We start from the raw sequence: 19,560 nt of genomic DNA on the forward strand, positions 1-19,560 counted from the left end.
GGCTCCTTAAAAACAGGTTCCAGGACCCCACTTGTCTGGGAATAGTTTAATGGGCTCAGTCATTAAGCCAGCATGTCTTGGCCATGTTTTCTGATTTTTGCAGTTGTCATTTCCGGAATATATGATCATCAGCACATCCTGTGTGAAAAATCTCAACTATACCCTGTGATGAAGAAAGCAAAAACAAACAAAGAAAACAAAACAAAACAAAACAAAAACAAAAATCAGGGAAGGGCACTTTCAAGGAGTTTGTATTCTAGTAGGAGAGAAAACAGGTGCAAAAATCACAACTCACAATAGTAAGTAGACAACATTAAAGATGCACCAACTGGTAATGGTTAAAGTTCAGATAAAAGGGGAGATAAAATGTTTTGGGGCCAAAATATTTGTTAAGAATAAATGAATAGCACATTTTAGAAATCATTCCAAAAATAAGTTTTTCAGTGTTGAAAGAACAAACTCTGTCTAGAAACTTCACTTAGATGGATAAGTGGTTGAATGATAGGTCATGAAACTCCTCTGTGGTTCTCCTGGAACCAGAATGGGGTCCAATCCCTTGTCATGGCTTGGCAAAATGTTCACCAGCATCTGGCCCTACCTCCCTCCCTCTCTATTTTCATTTCTCCTTTTCTCTTTCCTCAGACGTTGTACTTAACACACAGTGAACCATTACATCTCACCAAGTGCAACCTTCTCTCTAAACACATGATACTTTGTGTCCGGAATGTTCTTCCCTGGCTCTGCTCTGTTCTCTAGTTCCTTGAAACTCAGCTCAGGTGTACCTGGCAGACATGAAGCCTTCCCTGAACATTCCTGCTAGATGTGTCAAATGCCCATCTGTAAGCTCCTGCACTTGCTTTGTCTATCTCTGCTGTTAACTCGACCACCAGTGTTATAACTGCTGTTTGCTTCTCTGTCTCCACCATCAGAGTGGGATCTCCTTGAGGTTATACCTACATTTCCCCTCCATATCCCTTAACAGAGACTAATTAAATGCCTGACATGGTACCAAACTAAGACTTTCTTCCATCTGTTGTGGAAACGCACACATGCATGCATGCAGGTGCACACACTGTAATTATTATCGACCCCAGTCTGGGGTGAAGGGTTTATAGTTAACTAAAATGCCCATGTGATGCTCTCACATCAAAGCTTTTCCTCCCCCTTACCTGAAGAGCAATCTCATCCTTATCTCAGTTTCAATTTTAAACTCACTAGTCCAGTGCCTTTTCTTCGTTTCTTTTGTGCAAATTGCCAGTCTGGAAAGAATGCCGAAGAATGACACCAAGCACAAATGAACGATGCCTGTACAGAAGAGCCACTGCAGTTTAAAATGCATCTTAAATGGCAGGGCTGTGATGGATTCACTTCTCCTGCTTGTCCTTGAGAACTGGCAGGGGCACCCGTGTTGGGTAATAATTGCTCTGCCTTGCTTGAAGGCATAGCACTTGGTTTACAGGACATTGATTCATTTGGATCTTGTGTCTATTCCAGCCCCAGGGCATTCCCCACTGTTGAAATTGACACAGAACAGGAAGAGATAAATGTGTAAAGGCTGGGGCTTTGGGAAGCCCTGAGGCTGATATTGATGAGGAGTAGCCCTGACAGTTGCTTCCTGTGGCTCTTTTCCATCACCGGGAAGGCCGACTGAGTCCTTACCAGGAAAGAGACCATTCCCACCATCACCACGTTGGAAACCATCTTTGCATCACCTCAGAGGGGAAAAGGAACATGAGGGAGTTTCCAGAATTAACAGATGGGGACTCGAAATAAAATCAGCCAAGGAGAACATACATTATTGGGTCTTCGAGCTCAGTGTCCCTTCCACATACAGAAGTTCAGCTCCTCCATTATAAAGCCAAGTTTACTTTGTAACTCTATGTAACCTAACCCTTACTCCTTGACTAAAACCCATTTAGAGTTCAATGAGAACTAGAGCCAAGTGCCAAGCAATGATGGTGGGATAAAGAATTTTCTTCCTGCTTCTGTGTTAATGAATACCTTAGTTCATTCATTAAAGCTACCAGCTTTCTTATTAATACTTACCCTGACACCTTTCCCTGTGCCCAGAAATCCAAGGCTTTATCTAACTGCTTGGTCTTTCTTAAAATCATTCAGCCTTTTTTTTTTAAGTTTATTTATTTATTTTGAGAGAGACAGAGACAGTACAAGTCAGGGAGGGGCAGAGAAAGAGGGAGACGGAGAATCCCAAGCAGGATCTACACTGTCAGACAGAGCCTGATGCAGGGCTCGAACTCATGAAATTGAGATCATGACCTGAGTCAAAACCAAGAGTCAGATGCTTAACTGGGTGAGCCAATCAGGCACCCCAAACATCATCCAGGCTTTAAAACTATTTAAACTATTTGTCTCTTCCTGACTTCTTTCTTGGAGATGAGAAAAGACACTGAGAAAATTGTGTTCTCTCTTAGGGACATAAGTCTAATTCTCTTTGTTTGGCTGTGGGGAGTCAAGGAGCCAACATTAGCAAACATTAGTCTCAAAACTAAACCTTTCTTCCAGCATGTATTTATGTCTCCCTTATCCCAATTCCCCAGCACAGTGGAGAACAACCTTGCCCCTCATCTGCTGTACATGTTGCCATGACACATACTCTCTCCCTTCCCTTCAGACCTTGCCAGATGTTACTTTTTCACTCCAGTCCGTTGTTCTGTCTCTTTTTTTCTCCTCAGATCCTCCATACAGACTTGGTCAACATGGTTGTTTGCACCTTCCCATCTTAGGCAAATCCTTTTTATACTCTTTCCCTCACTGGTGAAATGCCTTCTATATTTATCTATCCTCTCTCTGTCTCTCTATCTCTGTCTCTCTCCCTTTCCCCTGACCTCTGGTCAACTTTCTATCTTGATTCCTTTTATTCTCCTGCACATGCCCTATGCCCCAAACAGCCAAGAACTTCCTGTGGCACACATTCATGGCCGACTCAGCCCCCATGCTCCTCCTCAGGTGCTGTTCCTAACATATGGTTTACTTCACTTGACCCCCAGCCTTTGTGGGTCAGAGCTCCACCTGGACCTCTTCTCAGATACCATCTGATAGAAACATGGAAATCATAAGCTTTACTTATTAAATGTTGGATTTTGTCTTCATTTACCCCACACTATACACTAATCTTCTGAATAAAACCAAAAAACAAGAGCGTATAGGATATAAAGCCACCTACAAACATAGGGAACAGCCTGTTGAGTGAAGTTCCAGCTAGTTTGCTTCCTTTGTGGAGAGGGTCAAAAGTTGAGATTCGTGGGGTTAGTTCAATAGATCTAGACAGGCTTGGATAGTTACAAGTTTCTTGCTGTGCTTGCCTGTGACTTGGTGGGGTGATATAAATGGAATGGTCTTATTTCCTGACTTGTTCTACTCGGTGATTGTTGTTTCCTTATGAAAAACCACAGCTAAGAGGGGAAGCCTATGAAATGCTTGAGGTGTGGCAAGTATCACAGACCCAACACAGAGGGCTTCCCCAGGCTTTTCCTGCTCCCAGGGAGGGAAACAACCACCCAAACAATCAAGGTTATGAAGGCACTGAGATCAACAGTGGTCACACACTCCTGTTATACACTAAACATTTTTCATTTCCCTCCAGTGGATTGAAGGCAACTCAAAGACAGATCTGTGTATCTTATTGAAGTTCTAATACAGTATGCGTCATGGTGCTCAGAAAGTGTTTACTGAGCAACAGCAAATCCCAGGGACTATTTTAGGACACAACACTTGATAGCACAGATATCAGGCTTATGTGTTTCTCTTACATTGCCATACAGAATTAACTGCTTAATAAAAGTTTCCCAATGATGGCAAAGCTAAATATATATTACTATAGGAGCTTTAGCCCCATGTGGCTTTTACTATAAGTTACAATCGGGCTGTGACATTTTATAATTGCTGGAGACAGGTTTTGCATATCAAGACAAAATATAGTTATTCATTAATAATTTATTGGAACAAGTTTCACTCTGATATAATAAATGAATTATTAATTGATGCTCTTAAAGAAAATAGTTCCGAACAGAAGTTGCTTTATTTTCTCCTTCCTGCTTTGGGTTTTTAGGTTAGCACAATATTTGCAGAAGAAACAGATGCCACAAATTTAATTACGTAAACACTTTTCAATATCCATCATGTTATTTCAAAATATATCAAAATTAGCACATCCAGTGACAAACTAATTTAAAGGATGTGCTTGAGCTGGGGAAAAGAGGTATTCCTGGCATTTAGAAGAACAAACATGTCAGGCAAAGATGGTTTGGACTGAGCACTAACACTGGAAGGTTTTTATGTAAAAAGTCTGCCCTTATCTTGTGTGAGGACAGCTGCTAAATTATTTTTTAGAAGCATTACAGATCTATCAATGTCTTTAATTTATTAGTGCTTTATGAATGAGGTCATGTGTAACCTCCAGTGAGAGGAGAGGGCTCTCTCATCTCCCTCCTCCTCCATGCCTCCAGCTTCTAGAGCAGTTTCTGGTGTGGAGAAGGCTCTCAATGAATATAGTTTGATTTAATGATAAACATGGTATGATAGCTATTTTTTAAAAAGGTAGGTTTTTTTTTTTTTTTTTTGGTCCAGCTGGAGAGAGAATCTCTCTACTGTTGAGTAGTTCAGTGATGACCTTAACACTTAATTATTATTATTATTATTTTAATTTGAGAGAGAGAGAGAGAGAGAGAGAGAGAGAGAGAGAGAATCCTAAGCAGGCTCCATGTTCATTATGGAGCCTGACACAGGGCTTGATCTCACTACCCTGGGATCCTGACCTGAGCTGAAATCAAGAGTCTGACTCTCAACTGACTGAGTCAACCATGCACACTAAACCTTAAAACATAAGTAAATAGTACTATCATAACACGGGGTGTCAACTATACTCAAATTAAAAACAAACAAACAGGCTCTCTGCTCCTCCCCGTTCGACAGACAGCCGCATCTTCAGGTGCAGTGCCAGCCGCGTCCCCGAGACACGATGGTGAAGGTCGGAGTCAACGGATTTGGCCGTATTGGGCGCCTGGTCACCAGGGCTGCTTTTAACTCTGGCAAAGTGGACATTGTCGCCATCAATGACCCCTTCATTGACCTCAACTACATGGTCTACATGTTCCAGTACGATTCCACCCACGGCAAATTCCACGGCACAGTCAAGGCTGAGAACGGGAAACTTGTCATCAATGGAAAGCCCATCACCATCTTCCAGGAGCGAGATCCCGCCAACATCAAATGGGGTGATGCTGGTGCTGAGTATGTTGTGGAGTCTACTGGGGTCTTTACCACCATGGAGAAGGCTGGGGCTCACTTGAAGGGTGGGGCCAAGAGGGTCATCATCTCTGCCCCTTCTGCTGATGCCCCCATGTTTGTGATGGGTGTGAACCACGAGAAGTATGACAACTCTCTCAAGATTGTCAGCAATGCCTCCTGCACCACCAACTGCCTGGCCCCTCTGGCCAAGGTCATCCATGACCACTTCGGCATCATGGAGGGACTCATGACCACAGTCCATGCCATCACCGCCACCCAGAAGACCGTGGACGGCCCCTCTGGGAAGCTGTGGCGTGATGGCCGAGGGGCTGCCCAGAACATCATCCCTGCTTCTACTGGCGCTGCCAAGGCTGTGGGCAAGGTCATCCCTGAGCTGAATGGGAAGCTCACTGGCATGGCCTTCCATGTCCCCACCCCCAATGTGTCCATCATGGATCTGACCTGCCGCCTGGAGAAAGCTGCCAAATACGATGACATCAAGAAGGTGGTGAAGCAGGCATCAGAGGGCCCCCTCAAGGGCATCCTGGGCTACACTGAGGACCAGGTTGTCTCCTGCGACTTTAACAGTGACACCCACTCTTTCACCTTCGACGCTGGGGCTGGCATTGCGCTCAATGACCACTTTGTCAAGCTCATTTCCTGGTATGACAATGAATTTGGCTACAGCAACCGGGTGGTGGACCTTACGGTCCACATGGCCTCCAAGGAGTAAGTGCCCCCTGGACCACCAGCCCCAGCAAGAGGAAGAAGAAGAGAGAGGCCCTCAGCTGCTGGGGAGTCCTTGCCCCCATTCATCACCCAACACACTTGAGAATCTCCTGACCTCCAGTTTCCATCCCAGACCCCCTGAAGAAGGGGAGGGGCTTGGGGAGCCCTACCTTATCATGTACCATCAATAAAGTATACTGTATCCAACAAAACAAACAAACAAACAAACAAACACATAATTAAATGACAAAAGCTGGAAGAAAGTTTCTAATTCATTGTCAATTAACATGAGGTATGTGTCTGCCATAGGCACTTTGGTTCGCACTGGAGGTTAGGAATTGAACATGACCAATTCCTCATCCTTGAGAAGCTCATAATGCAGCAGAAAACAAATAATCAGTGTGAACTGAAGTACTCAGAGAGCTGCCATATGATTTTCTTTTTAAGGCTCCCATGTAATCACATGATTACATTGCTAAAAACATGTCTTTGACTTTCTTGTGCCTGCAAAATAAAAGCCACACCCCTTAGCAGGACATATCCTGTTCAACCTTACCTAACCCTGCCTCTGCCCAATGTTAATTGCTCCCATTCTTCTCAAAATCACCCTTAACTGCAATATCATTGGCATCTGAGTATTCAGATATATACTCTTTTCCCAGAAATGCTACGCCTCCCAGTAAACACAGCATTCCCCAGATCCCCACAACAAGTCAGCATATGTCTGGTTGTTCATTCATATTAGCCTTTTGGACTCTGCAGAGATAGGACTGTCTCCAACAGTCTTCTCTGACACGAGAGTGACTGACTACAGGAGACCATATTGACACGACACTTGTTAAAGGTGTTTAACATAGGCAATAATTTAGACTGAGACCAGAGTTGGTGAGTTTGCACAGATTAAACAGAAGTGGAGAAAACAGAGGAAGAGCTGAAGTGGTTAGAACATTGACCAGAAAGACATCCGTGGAAATAAAAACGGAAAAAATACACAGGATGTTGCTGGGAAGGGCTTTGTTGCTTGTGGTTACAGTTAGAATATAGAGAGTAGTTGTGCTTGGGTGGCTTAGTCGGTTGAGACTCTGACTCTTGATTTCGGTGCTCAGGTCATGATCTCATAGTTTCTGGGATCAAGCCCCATGCCGGGCTCTGCACCTACATCATGAAGCCTCCTTCAGATTCTCCCTCTCCTCCCCTCTCTCTCTGTCCTACCCCACCATCAAAAATAAATAAATACATAAACAAACATTTTAAATAAACAATGGTAAAAAAAGAATATACAGAGTAAAAGACAAAACAAAAACAAAGCCAAAAACCCGATATCACTAGTCCAGAATACTTCTGGCAATAGAAACAGGAAAATTGAAAGTGGAGGAATATGCTGGGAGATGTTTCTAAATTCAGATGAGGCACACTGTGTTTAAGATGATGGCAAAATATCCAGGAAAAAACAATGACCTATAGAGCATTAGTACAGGGGGCTTGAAATTTAGGGAAAACACAGAGACAAAAATGGTAGTTTTGAGGCTCTATGTTCATATTTTCATAATATTTCAGCAAATGTTACTTATTACATCCATATATTTACTTGTTATGCCCTGACTGGCTTGGCAGTTCTACAAGACAAGGCATGGTTTGCATTCTCCCTTGCTATGACCCCAGTGACAGGAACAGCACAACAGATGCATAGTAGTGGATTAATTCCCAATGAAAAAAAGTACCCCATGTAAGAGAACCCTCACATCGTACATAGTGGGTATGTCACATATAGAGTTTCATAACAAACTCTAGACAGGTGAAAGTGGATAGACCAGAACTGTAGATGTATGGCCAAAAGACAGGGAAATTTGCTTCTGGCACTGGAAAAGGTGGAAGGGAAAAAAAATTATGGAAGGGTCTTGTTTGGGCTGGCCTTTTAATGAAGAAAATGAATTTGGAGAGCTTCCCAAGCTCAAAAAGGGTTACAATTTTGAAGCTCATCTGGTTTCAACCTAACCCCATGTTTGGTTGCAAGTTATACTCTTTCCAGTTTTCTTAGATAGTTTATACATTTACATAACCAGCTTTTGTCTGTTTGCTTCAATTTAATTTTCTTGTGTTCTCGGTGGACATTAATGCTTCATTGTGTCCTGTTATAGAAGGAAGGGTGAAGATGGGGAGAGTGGTATAGACATACTGTCCTAGATTTAGCATGGACAGCTTTTCGATTCATCCCCCTACTTTCAAGTTTACCTCTTGTTCTTGCCCTGGGACCTTCCAAACGCAACTCTTGGGGTCCCTCACAGATGGATGCCTCTTCTGCTGCAGTGCCCTCTGGCCTTTATTCTGTGCTGACTTCTTCCACCTGAATGATTATTCTGTCAACAGCTGAGAATTTCTCATTTGTTGAAGGTTCATTTCTTGTTCCTGTTGTATGCTTTTCCTCATCCTTTATTATTATTTCACTGAGAGCTCAGGCAAGAGAATACAACAGCACACACATGCACACACACACACACACACACACATGCACACACACACACACATGAAAAAACAAAACACCCTGCTCTAGATACTTAATTATATTGTGTAAATTATTATTTGTTCATCTTATCTAATCACACAATTTTGACTGGACAATTTTAAAGGTTGATATTTTAGTTTTTAAATAATGAATAATTGGGAATCCAAGCTACAAAATTAATTACTCTTAGTTCTTTAGAGTTTAAATTTTGGGTGTGTACTAACATCAGATTAATATAAAAATGAATATTTAAGGGGTATTTAGGTGGCTCAGTCAGTTGAGTCTCTTTTCTTTGACTCCGATTTCAGCTCAGGTCATGATCTCACAGTTTGTGGGATCAAGCCCCACATCTAGTTCTGTGCTGACATCACAGAGCCTACTTGGGAGTCTCTCTCTTCTTCTCTCTCCCCCTCCCCCACTCTCTCTTTCTCTCTCAAAATAAACAAACATTTATAAAAATGAATATTCAAATATTGTTCTTTAATATTTATTTTTGAGAGAGAGAGAGAGAGAGAGAGGGAGAGAGAGAGAGGGAATGAGCAGGGGAGGAGCAGAGAAAGAGAGAGACAAAAAAAATCTGAAAACAGGCTCCAAGCTTAGAGCCCAACCCAGGGCTCAGACTCACGAACTGTGAGATCATGACCTGAGCCAAAGCAGGCACTTAACCAACTGAGCCACCCAGTGCCCCTCAAATATTATTTTACAGTTATGCAGTAATTTTGGTGTTTTCCTTGTAAGCACAAGAAGTCAATAAGAATGAAGTCTAGGGCCCTATGTGTCATTTACTGATGTTTCGAGAATACATCAGGTTCTTCTCTTATCCACCAATATGTCCTGAAGTACTCCAGAGAACGCTATGCAATATTCTACAAAATGAAAATAATTGTTGCTTTTTCTGGAGAACTCGTGTCTTTGGAAATATTTACTTCCTGTAAATATGGAAGAGAAAACTAGATGAAACAAACTATTCTGGGCCTAGAAACCTGTGGCCAATAAACTGAGGAGGTGCAGGAGAAGAAGAAAGGCACATGGAGGCTGCAGGAAATGGAAAACTTTCTCCATGTCCACCTAAGGTGTGGAATGATGCGCCATCCACATGAAAGGTAGAGCTCGCTTCTCATATTTGAGTGGAAGTGTCATCTTCAGATAATAAAACATTGTGAAAATGGTAAGTTTCTCTAGTTACACGTATTTCTAATTACCTGGTGTCCAGTTAAAGAATCAAATAATTTATTGAAGAACAAAATGGGTATCACTTCCCTTGGTCTGTTGGATTCGAAGGAAATATATTACTATCATTCCACTAAAAATGCCCCCAAAGGTGTTTTTCTGTTTCTTTACTTGTTACCAAAGAAAATGTCAATTAGTTAAAGCAAAATCTGTGAAATTTGAGCCCGACATCCTACTGGGATACATATTATTGTTTTTAAGAGCATAATTTGAATGTAGTTCTTGCTTGTCTATCCACTAATACTAGGATAAAATGAAGAACAGCATGGCCTCTAAGTAAAATTGGGGAGAGGGGGTCTGTTATCTGGGGCAAAGCAGAATGTGTTAGCAAAGTAGCTAGGTTTAATGATGCTAATATCACATTCAGCTGACTTTGAGAGATCCACCCACTCAGTTTTTTATTGTTGTTTTTTTTTTATTCCAGGTGACCCTAAAGAGAAAGAAGGATGAAAAACCAAACTAGTCATGCTGTGGCCTCAACTAAGTTATTTCAAATAAAAGGCCACAAGATAACTTGGCTCAGAAACTTCCTGTACAAAGTCAAACTTCTCAATTAACTTTCTTTGTAGAAAAAAAAAAACTTCCTTCTAATGATGATGAGTCAGGTTAATAAAAAGTGTCCCTCAGATGATTAATCATCAGAAGTTTGTGTATCTAATTGGGAGAGAGGGAATACATTAGGTAATGCTGGGCTGCTACATGATGTAAAAGAAGAGAATTTGGAGCCACTATTTCAGTCTTTGGAGATGGAGGAAGAAGTGTGGTTAAAAAGGAAAATCTCACAGAATAGAGGAATGTGAGGCAAGATGGAATGAGAGAATATACTGGTGTTGGCATGGCGGTGACCCGTTAAGTGGATGTTTCCCACACCTGCTGTGATGTAATTGTTTTTCTTCGGTTTCCCTCAAAAATCTTCAGGAGAGTCACTCTTATTTAATAATTTGCTCAACATCATGATCGGGGGTAAATCAGTGAAGGACTCTTAGTGTGGCGATGAGATTTCTGGTCAGGAAATAGGATTCTAAGATATGGAAAGGATGGCAAACCACCTCCCCCTGCCCCCTGGAACGGAAGAGAATTTTGCAGTGGGAAAACAGACTTCCATGGACTGTGAGACAGGAAATGCTGTGTTTAAAGACGGTGCTCAGATTATATCACTTCAGCTGTAAACTCTCAGAAGACTTCTCTTTGGATTTAGGATGAAAGTCGCATGTCTTACCCGGCCCTGCACGGCCCCAAATCCCTACAGACTTGACTGCCTCCTGTCTTCATCTGCTCAACATTTCTTTTATCATGTAAGTGGCAGCTCAGCAACACATGTTGGTTGACCAACATCGAAATGTTGGTCGCTTAACCAACTGAGCCACCTAGGTGCTCCAATTTTTTTTTCCTTTTATGTAGTATATATAATATTAATGCCTTCCTCACAGTGCTACTGGGGTAGTAAATGTGTTAATGTGTTTAGTACAGTATCTGCAGATACTATTATGTCATCAAGTCTAAGTGTTAGTGTGTGTGTGGGCTTCTCTATAGAGATACCTGCTCAGGTCTTTGTCATCCTGATCTATCACCAAACTTCTTATGTTCATCTTTCCTAAGAACCTGTCAAGCAATTTATGTCACAAAAGAAAGACCCTAAAGGCAAATAATTGGATCCTTAGTGATAAACTGTACTACTAACAGGTTATTAAGATGTAAGCAGTGCATGTGTGTGTATATGTGTGTGCTGTGTGCGTGTGTGTGTGTGTGTGTGTGTGTGTTTCCTTTCAGGGTGGGAGGACTCACCTTCTTTCTACTATTTAAATAACATTCTGCCCACTTCATCCACTTACAAGTTTAGTTTTGTCTTTTCCACTGAAAAAATATCAGCAATTTAAATGCTTACACACCAAAAGTAAAGCAATATTTTCTTAGTACAGTTATTTGGAATGTACAGAAAGAAAAATAAACTGAATTGAATGTCATTATCAGGGATAATGAAGAGGGTGGTAATGTCATGTAACTTCCAAAATGTCTATTTGTGCCCATCAATTCAGAAGTCTATCCATTCATTCATTTATTTTTTTAATGTTTATTTATTTTTGAGACAGAGAGAGACGGGAGTGGGAGTGGGAGAGGGGCAGAGAGAGTGGGAGATGCAGAATCTGAAGCAGGCTCCAGGTTCTGAGTGGTCAGCACAGAGACGGATGCATGAACTCATGAACTCATGAACTGTGAGATCATGACCTGAGCCGAAATCGAATGCTTAACCGACTGAGCCACCCCGGCTCCCCCCATTCATTTGTGAATTCATTCAACATATATGTATTAATAATATAACATGTGTCATTTTATTCCAGGCCATGAGACCAAAGCAAGACAAAGCCTTTGTCTCTCTGATTCTGACTGTGCAATTTCTGTTGGTCTCCCTAGGTCTTGCAGGATTGAATACTAACTCAACTAAACTTTCCTCTTATATTATCTTTATGAAAACCAACTGCCAAAGAACTGATTCCTACACAGGTCTGACTTAGAGAAATTCTGTCGCTCTCCAGGAAGACCGGAAAGGCCCAAACTGGCTCCATGGTTTGCACAGCAGCAAAAGATGGTAGCTCTGAAAGCCAAGAAAATGACATTTGCTTATCATCGATTAAAAACAAAACAAAACAAAACAAAACAAAACAAAAAAGTCAGCTGAAGTGTCCCAGCCCTGCTGTCTGGGTGACTTAGAAAGAGCATCAGAAGCTCCAGGGTTGGATCAGATGAGAAAAAATCTGTCTGGAGACAATTATTGTGACTATTTAGCCACAATAGGATATTCTCTCTGGGAAAACGCCAGTCCTCCAAAGATGAGGAAACGGAGGCCAGGGGATGATCATCCCAGGGCATGAGCCTAAGTGGCAGAGCTGTGAATGGTACCCAGAACTGTCAGCCTCCAAGTTCATCCTGGTTTTCTCCTTGGTACCGAGGACCACAGTAACTTCTTCTGGCCTCTGCACCGATGCTCTATTGCAGTTTCCACCACTGTGCTCTATTGGAGACTTTTCCATGCAATCTGTGATTTAGTATCTTTCTTCCTTTGTAAACAAGATAGGTTTTCTGACGGAAGCCAAAGCACATCCTTTTAGAGAACGTTTTCCACTGCGACTGAGATGGTACATTCGTGGCGGCCGATCGTGGCGGCCAATGCTTTAGCCTTGCTCCTATCTGTTCTGCTTTTTATTTATGAAGCAATCCCGATGAACAACATGAATGAAGGAACAAAATGAAAATTCCTCTGGGCAATGAATTATTGCCGAGATAGGGGGCAATCTCACAGCTGTCTCACATAGCTGAGAACGCATGGTATTTACCAAGGCTCCTCAGCCTCTCACTTTCACTGTTTAATTTCATTTGAATTAACATTTAATTCTCTTCTCTGTCATGTATGTACTTAGAGCAAGAAGGCCCCATAGCTCTGTTTCCTTTAAAAGTCACTCCATTACTCAACGGCCTCCCTCCACTCACTAAAGTGATGGATTCCTTCATCTTTTCAAGATTCTTTCATTCCTTCAAGCATGTGAAGTATTGTCACCAGACATGCAAGAGGCAAAAGATATGTGTGTGTATTCCCTTTATATACATACACACACACACACACATATATATGTGTATATATACACACACATATATTCTCTTTATATATATATATATATATATATATATATATACATATATACAAATACATATATATATATATGAGAATCCTGTTCTTTTTATTATTATTATTTTATTTTAGAGAGAGACACAAAGTGTGAGAAAGGAAGAGGACAGAGAGAGAGAGAGAATCTTAAGCAGGATCCACACTGAGTGTGAAGCCTGATGCAGGGCTTGATCCCACGACCCTGGGAGCATGAACTGAGTTGAAATCAAGAGTCAGCCACTCAACCAGCTGAGCCACCAGCTGCCCCAGAGAATCTTGTTCTTTTGGTTGCTGTCTGTTTTCTCCTTGAGACATACTCTGTGAGCTTGCTTGTTTGCTCTGGACAAAAACTCAACCTAATTTATAATCATCAGTGAGAGTAGGGGGCATAAGGAGATGGAAATTCACCTGCTAAGGAGTGTCTGGCCACCATGTCTTTTCTGTAGTTGAAATTTCTCAGCTCAGGAGTCAGTCAATAACTACAGAAAAATAACAGGCACATGACCAAAAACAAAATGTCTTAGATTAAAAGACAAAGAAGGGGCATCTGGGTGGCTCAGTCCATTAAGCATCCAACTTCGGCTTAGGTCATGAACTCACAGTTTGTGAGTTCAAGCCCCATGCCGGGCTCTGTGCTGATAGAACGAAGCCTGGAGCCTACTTCAAGTTCTGTATCTCTTTCTCTCTGTCCCTCCCCTGCTCTCTCGTTCTCTCTCTCTCTCTCTCTCTCTCTCAAAGACAAATAAATATTAAAGACAAGGAAGATTTATGGTTTTTATATGAACAACTTCCCCAATGTGAGTTCTTTCTTTCTTTCTTTCTTTCTTTCTCTTTCTTTCTTTTTCTTTCCTTCTTTCTTTCTTTCTTCTTTCTTTCTTTCTTTCTTTCTCTCTTTTCTCTTTGTTCTTTTTTATTTTTTTTTTCCCTTCTTTCTTTCTTCTCTCCCTTCATTCTTCCCTCCGTATGTGTCTTTTTCTTTCTCTCTAAACTCAGATTTGTGTAGAAACTCATAAATGCTAAAGAGGTATCAAGGGGAAATCATACTTCAAATGATTTAAGCAGAAAATACATAAAACCACATAAAAATATTTGATACATCTCCATTCTAGAGCTATAAGTGTACTTTACTTCAGAGATGATGAAAACAATGATGTTCTTGCACAAAGGGCATATCAAAGGGTACACTGATATCTAGAGAGGTGATAAACTTGGCCAAGCCAAGAGATGCATCCATCTGTCTATCTGGAGATCTAACTATACCTCTATCTATCCGGATAGATAGATAGATAGATAGATGATAGACCAACATATTATTATTTTTTTAAGTTTATTCATTTTGAGAGAGAGACAGAGAGAGAGAGAGGGAGAGAGAGAAAGAGCACTAGTGTGGAAAAGAGGCAGAGAGAGATGAGGGGAGAGAGAGAATCCTAAGCAGAGCCCTACATGGGGTTCGAACTCATGAACCGTGAGATTGTGACCTGAGCTGAAATCAAGAGTCAGATGCTCAACCGACTGAACCACCCAGATGCCCCTTAGCCAACATATTATTAATATGCCATTCTAAATGGTTCAAAGCTAAGAACATTTGAGTTAATCTTTGGAACACCCAAGAAGTCCAAAAAAAGCCCCAAAAGGAAGTTTGTGGAATTAAAATACTTTGTTGATTTTCTGTGAGCTTGGCACATCAGTCCTCTGAGCATTAGGTTCCCAATCTGCTCGATGGAGATAACAATATCTCCCTCTCCTGCCTCACAGGGTTCTTAAACCGAGCAATTGCGATTAAGTCACCGGCACACTAGTCACGCTATAAGAATTCAGCTTGCAGTTAGTATAGAGAAGAAGATTTTAAGAAAGGGATTATACAATCTATGACATTTAACCACTGAATAGAACTATAGATTTGGAGAAGGAAGGATAAGTTTGAAGTTTTTTGAACAAATGAGAGATAGATGAGTTACCAGCACTATCTCCCCAGAGTTAAGAAAGGAGGAGAAGAGGTTTGGAAGCAAATTAAGATAATAGCTGCACCTTGGTAGATTGAGTTTTTGGTAGTGGGGACATCCGAGTGGAAATCCATAGCAGAAAAATGGAAGTTGAAGTGTGTTGCTTACAGTATATGTTATGCAAGAGCAAAAATACAGGAGTCATTATTTTAAAAGTGATGGTGGAAATGTGGCAATTTATGGAATGAATAAGAGAGAATATACAGAGCATTGCCCCTCCATGTTAGCTGCACATCTGAATAACTTTGCAGCCATTTAAACCCTGAGTTTATTCAGATGTGTAACCACCATGTTAGTTTTTAAGTTTCCTGTCTAATTCTTCCTCTTGACCCTGGGAATTTCCCCCATTTAGTTAGACTAGCCACTCTATGATCATTGTCTCAAGGGAAAGATGCAACTCAGAAATCAGAAAAGGGTAGACTGTACTTGTTGGCTTTTGAGACTCTGGAGCATATTGGCTTTGAGGAAAAGGAAACCCTTAGGACTCAGATGAATAAGAGCACCACCACCTCTCCCCACTAGATCGACATGCTCTGGGTTTCAGAAAAACCCTCGTCTGGAACAAGGACAATGCAGGCGGAAGGGACCTTTGGAGAGCTTTCCAACACCCTCTTGTGGTGGGGAGGTAGAATTGCAATTCCACCCACCAAGGAGGGACGCGGGGCTTCCTAGAAACACCAGAACTGAGGACCCTTGATGGTGACACAGACATAGTGATGGTGCTGTAGCCGTATCAAGGATGGATGACCAGACCCTGGTGGGCTGGTGGATATCTCAAGTGGTTTCAGACTACTTCAGTGACATCAGCACACTTCTAGTAAAATCCTTGTTGTGGACTGAATGTACATTGAAGTCCCACCCCCCACTGTGATGTCCTTTGGAGATGGAGCTTTGGGGAGGTAATTAGAGTTAGATTAGATAATGAAGGCTGAGGAAGAAGCCCCATGACAGGAGTAGTGGCCTCTTAACAAGAAATCTCTTCTCCACTCCTCCTGGGTGTACTCATGAGGGAAAGTCATGTGAGAAGGCTTCACTTAGGAAGCTATCTGCAAGCCAGAAAGGAGGCCCAAACCAGACATCAGCCATGTTGGCACTCTGATCAGACTTCCAGCCTCTGGAAAGGTGAGAAATAAATTTTTGTTGTCTCGGCTTCTCAGCTAACAATATTTTGTTAAGGCAGCCTATGCAGACTGAAACCCCTGTCAAGCCTACACCCAATCTCCAAGTATAAAAAGGAAAACCCTAAGCAACCAAGATAAAATCACCCCCAACAGAGTGGAAAAGGGGTCAACACTGAAATCATATTCAGCTATTAAGAACTAGAGACGGTGATATTGGTCTTACTCCCACTTGATGTTGTGAGATTCTTACACTGGGGTCAATTAATCAAAATCTGCAGATAGGAGGCCAGTCACATCCTTCCTTCTGAACAAACTCTACGGGTTATTCTGATGTACAGAGTCATGGAGGAAGAAACTTGGTAATTACCAACACTTAAAACGTGTGGCAGAAGAGCAGACTATGAATTACATGGAACGGAAGTCTGAAAAGGAAGGAAGACCAAGATAGGCCAGTGACTGGCAAAGCAGTGGAGAGTGGATTTTCCCACATGAGGGGCAAATGTTGTGGCGCCTTCAGCCCAGGGGACCAGATGCTCACAGCAAAGTAGGATGCTGGTGTGGGAAGGTGGTGGAGCAAAGCCTACGATTCTTCAAATAAGTTAACCTGGTGAGGGGAGCCCGGGTGGCTCAGTTGGTTAAACGTCTGATTCTTGGTTTCAGCTCAGGTCATGACCTCACGGTTCATGAATTCAAGCCCCATGTCGGGCTCTGCACTGACAGCATGGAGCCTGCTTGGGATTCTGTCTCCCATTCTCTCTGTGTTGTCCTTTCCCAGCCCGTGCTCTCTCTCTCTCTCTCTCTCTCTCTCAAAATAAATAAAAATAATGCTTAAAACAATATGTTAACCAGAGTAAGGAAGATGATACATGGTTTAAGAATGAGCAAGGCCAAAGAAATGGTCTTTTTTTTTTCTTTATTTCTCATGCTGGTTTTAAATTGTCCCTTTCAGAATGGTAGGAGCATTGGGCATATATGGAGCCTTATGGAAAAGATGTAACTGATAAAGGGGTTAAAAATTTTGGAAGATGAGGGCATTGCTAATGTATACATGAACAGCTAATGTTTATTTACATAATGTGTAACCTGTTCCTGTTTTCAACATATTTCTCATAAAAAATTATTAATTTTTTAATAAAAAACTACAAAATAAATGCTATCTTTGTAAAATTTTTTAATGTTTATTTATTTTTGACAGAGACAGAGACAGAATGTGAGTGGCTTAGGGGCAGAGAGAGAGGAAGACACAGAATCCAAAGCAGGCTCCAGGCTCCGAGCTGTCAGCACAGAGTCCGATGAGGGGCTCGAACCCACGAGCTGTGAGATCATGACCTGAGCCGAAGTCAGACGCTCTACCGCCTGAGCCACCCAGGTGCCCCCCAGTTAGTTTAACATACACTGTAATACCACTTGCAAGTGTAGAATTTTGTGATTCATCACTTATATACAACATCCAGTGTATCATCACAGCAAGTGCCCTTCTTCATTTCCATCACTCATCTAGCTCATCCCCCTCTGCCAACCTCCCCTCCAGTAATCATCAGTTTGTCCTTTATAGTTAAGAGTCTGTTTCTTGGTTTGTTCTTCTCTTTTTCTCTCCTATATCCATCTGTTTTGTTTCTTAAATTCCACACATGAGTGAAATCGCATGGTATTTGTCTTTCTCTGACTTATTTCGCTTAGCATAATACACTTTAGTTCCATCCGTGTTGTTGCAAATGGCAAGGTTTCACTCTTTTTGATCACTGAGCAATATTCCGTTGTGTATATATATATATATATATATACACACACACACACATATATATACACAACAGAATATTACTCAGCGATATACATATATATATACACCATATATATATACACCATATATATATATATTACATATATACACCATATATATATATATACATATATGTATATATATACACCACATCTTCATTACCCATTCATCAGTTGATGGACATATGGACATCTTTCCATACTTTAGCTATTGTCAATACTGCTGCTATAAACATTGGGGTGCGTGTGCCCCTTCGAATCACTATTTTTGTATCCTTTGGGTAAATACCTAGTAGTAAAATTGGTGGGTTGTAGAGTATTTCTATTTTTAACTTTCTGATAAACCTCCATACTGCTTTCATTGGAACTTTTGGAGAGATATATAAAAGAGAGGGAAACAAAATCTATGATTTTGCAGCTTGTCATGGTATATCTGATATGCTTCTAGCTCTGTATGAGATGTATGAATTTTATGCAGCTACACACATTTTCTTTTCAAATAAATAAGCATAAAGAAGATAGATTCTGTTGGATGAATGCATGCTGGCTTTTTCAAGAGGTGCCTACAGCTGCTGAACTAAGATGTGCTGGATAAATACATATTTTAAAAATTGTTTTAATTTGGCTCTTCTGTCAAAATATCCCTTAACAGTGTCCTCACCCACCCTCTGCTTGGGACTGTCAGCGACCTGCCAAGGTGCAGCCTTCTCTCAGTTGGTCTATTTTGAGATTTGAGACATGTGAGTGAGAATTAGAATCAAAAACCCAAAATAGATATGCAACCCAAAAGATGGCTGGTGTTTAAAGGAAATTATACAGGAAGCTTTTTTTAAAAGTAGAATTAAGTTCCATTTTAAATAAAAACTGCAGTCAAATGGCTTGGTCATATGCTTTTCCTGGCTCTTCTAATTAAAAAAAAATGTTTCTGTGTTAGCTTTAAGCAAAGTCTACATATTTTAAGTTAGCATTTACAACATTCATTTATGTGGCACTAAAATATCATTCCAAGTACTGGAGTTGGGAAGAATACAGTGGGTGGGGAACATTAAATTCAATCATCTGTACTGGATGAATAGATATGTAAGCTTCACCAAATTACTTAACATCTCTGAACCTCACCCTAGTGTTAATTAAAAAAAAAATAGTGGGACTTCTGCTTCCAGGAAGAGGAAGTAGAGTTATGTTCTCCTATTCCTCCTGCTAAGAATTAAAAAAAAAAAAAAAAAAAAAAAAAAAACTCCTGGACACTATACAAAAAAAACGGAAAGAAAACCAATAAATACATAA

The 19,560-nt window shown here is 41.1% G+C and overlaps 1 protein-coding gene across 1 annotated transcript; it reads left to right on the forward strand.

Annotated features, from left to right (window-relative positions):
• The first annotated feature begins 4,908 nt into the window (after positions 1-4,908).
• On the forward strand, positions 4,909-6,216 carry LOC125911692 (glyceraldehyde-3-phosphate dehydrogenase-like). Its single transcript, XM_049615752.1, has one exon. The coding sequence runs from the start codon at positions 4,979-4,981 to the stop codon at positions 5,978-5,980; it is 1,002 nt and encodes a 333-aa protein (XP_049471709.1). The 5' UTR covers positions 4,909-4,978; the 3' UTR covers positions 5,981-6,216.
• The last annotated feature ends 13,344 nt before the right edge of the window (positions 6,217-19,560 follow it).

The sequence above is a fragment of the Panthera uncia genome, assembly GCF_023721935.1.
Source record: "Panthera uncia isolate 11264 chromosome C1 unlocalized genomic scaffold, Puncia_PCG_1.0 HiC_scaffold_3, whole genome shotgun sequence".
In the NCBI taxonomy this organism is placed as follows: domain Eukaryota; kingdom Metazoa; phylum Chordata; class Mammalia; order Carnivora; family Felidae; genus Panthera; species Panthera uncia.

Coding starts and splice junctions, on each gene's coding strand:
- LOC125911692 (XM_049615752.1), top strand. CDS start 4,979: ATGGTGAAGGTCGGAGTCAACGGATTTGGCCGTATTGGGCGCCTGGTC.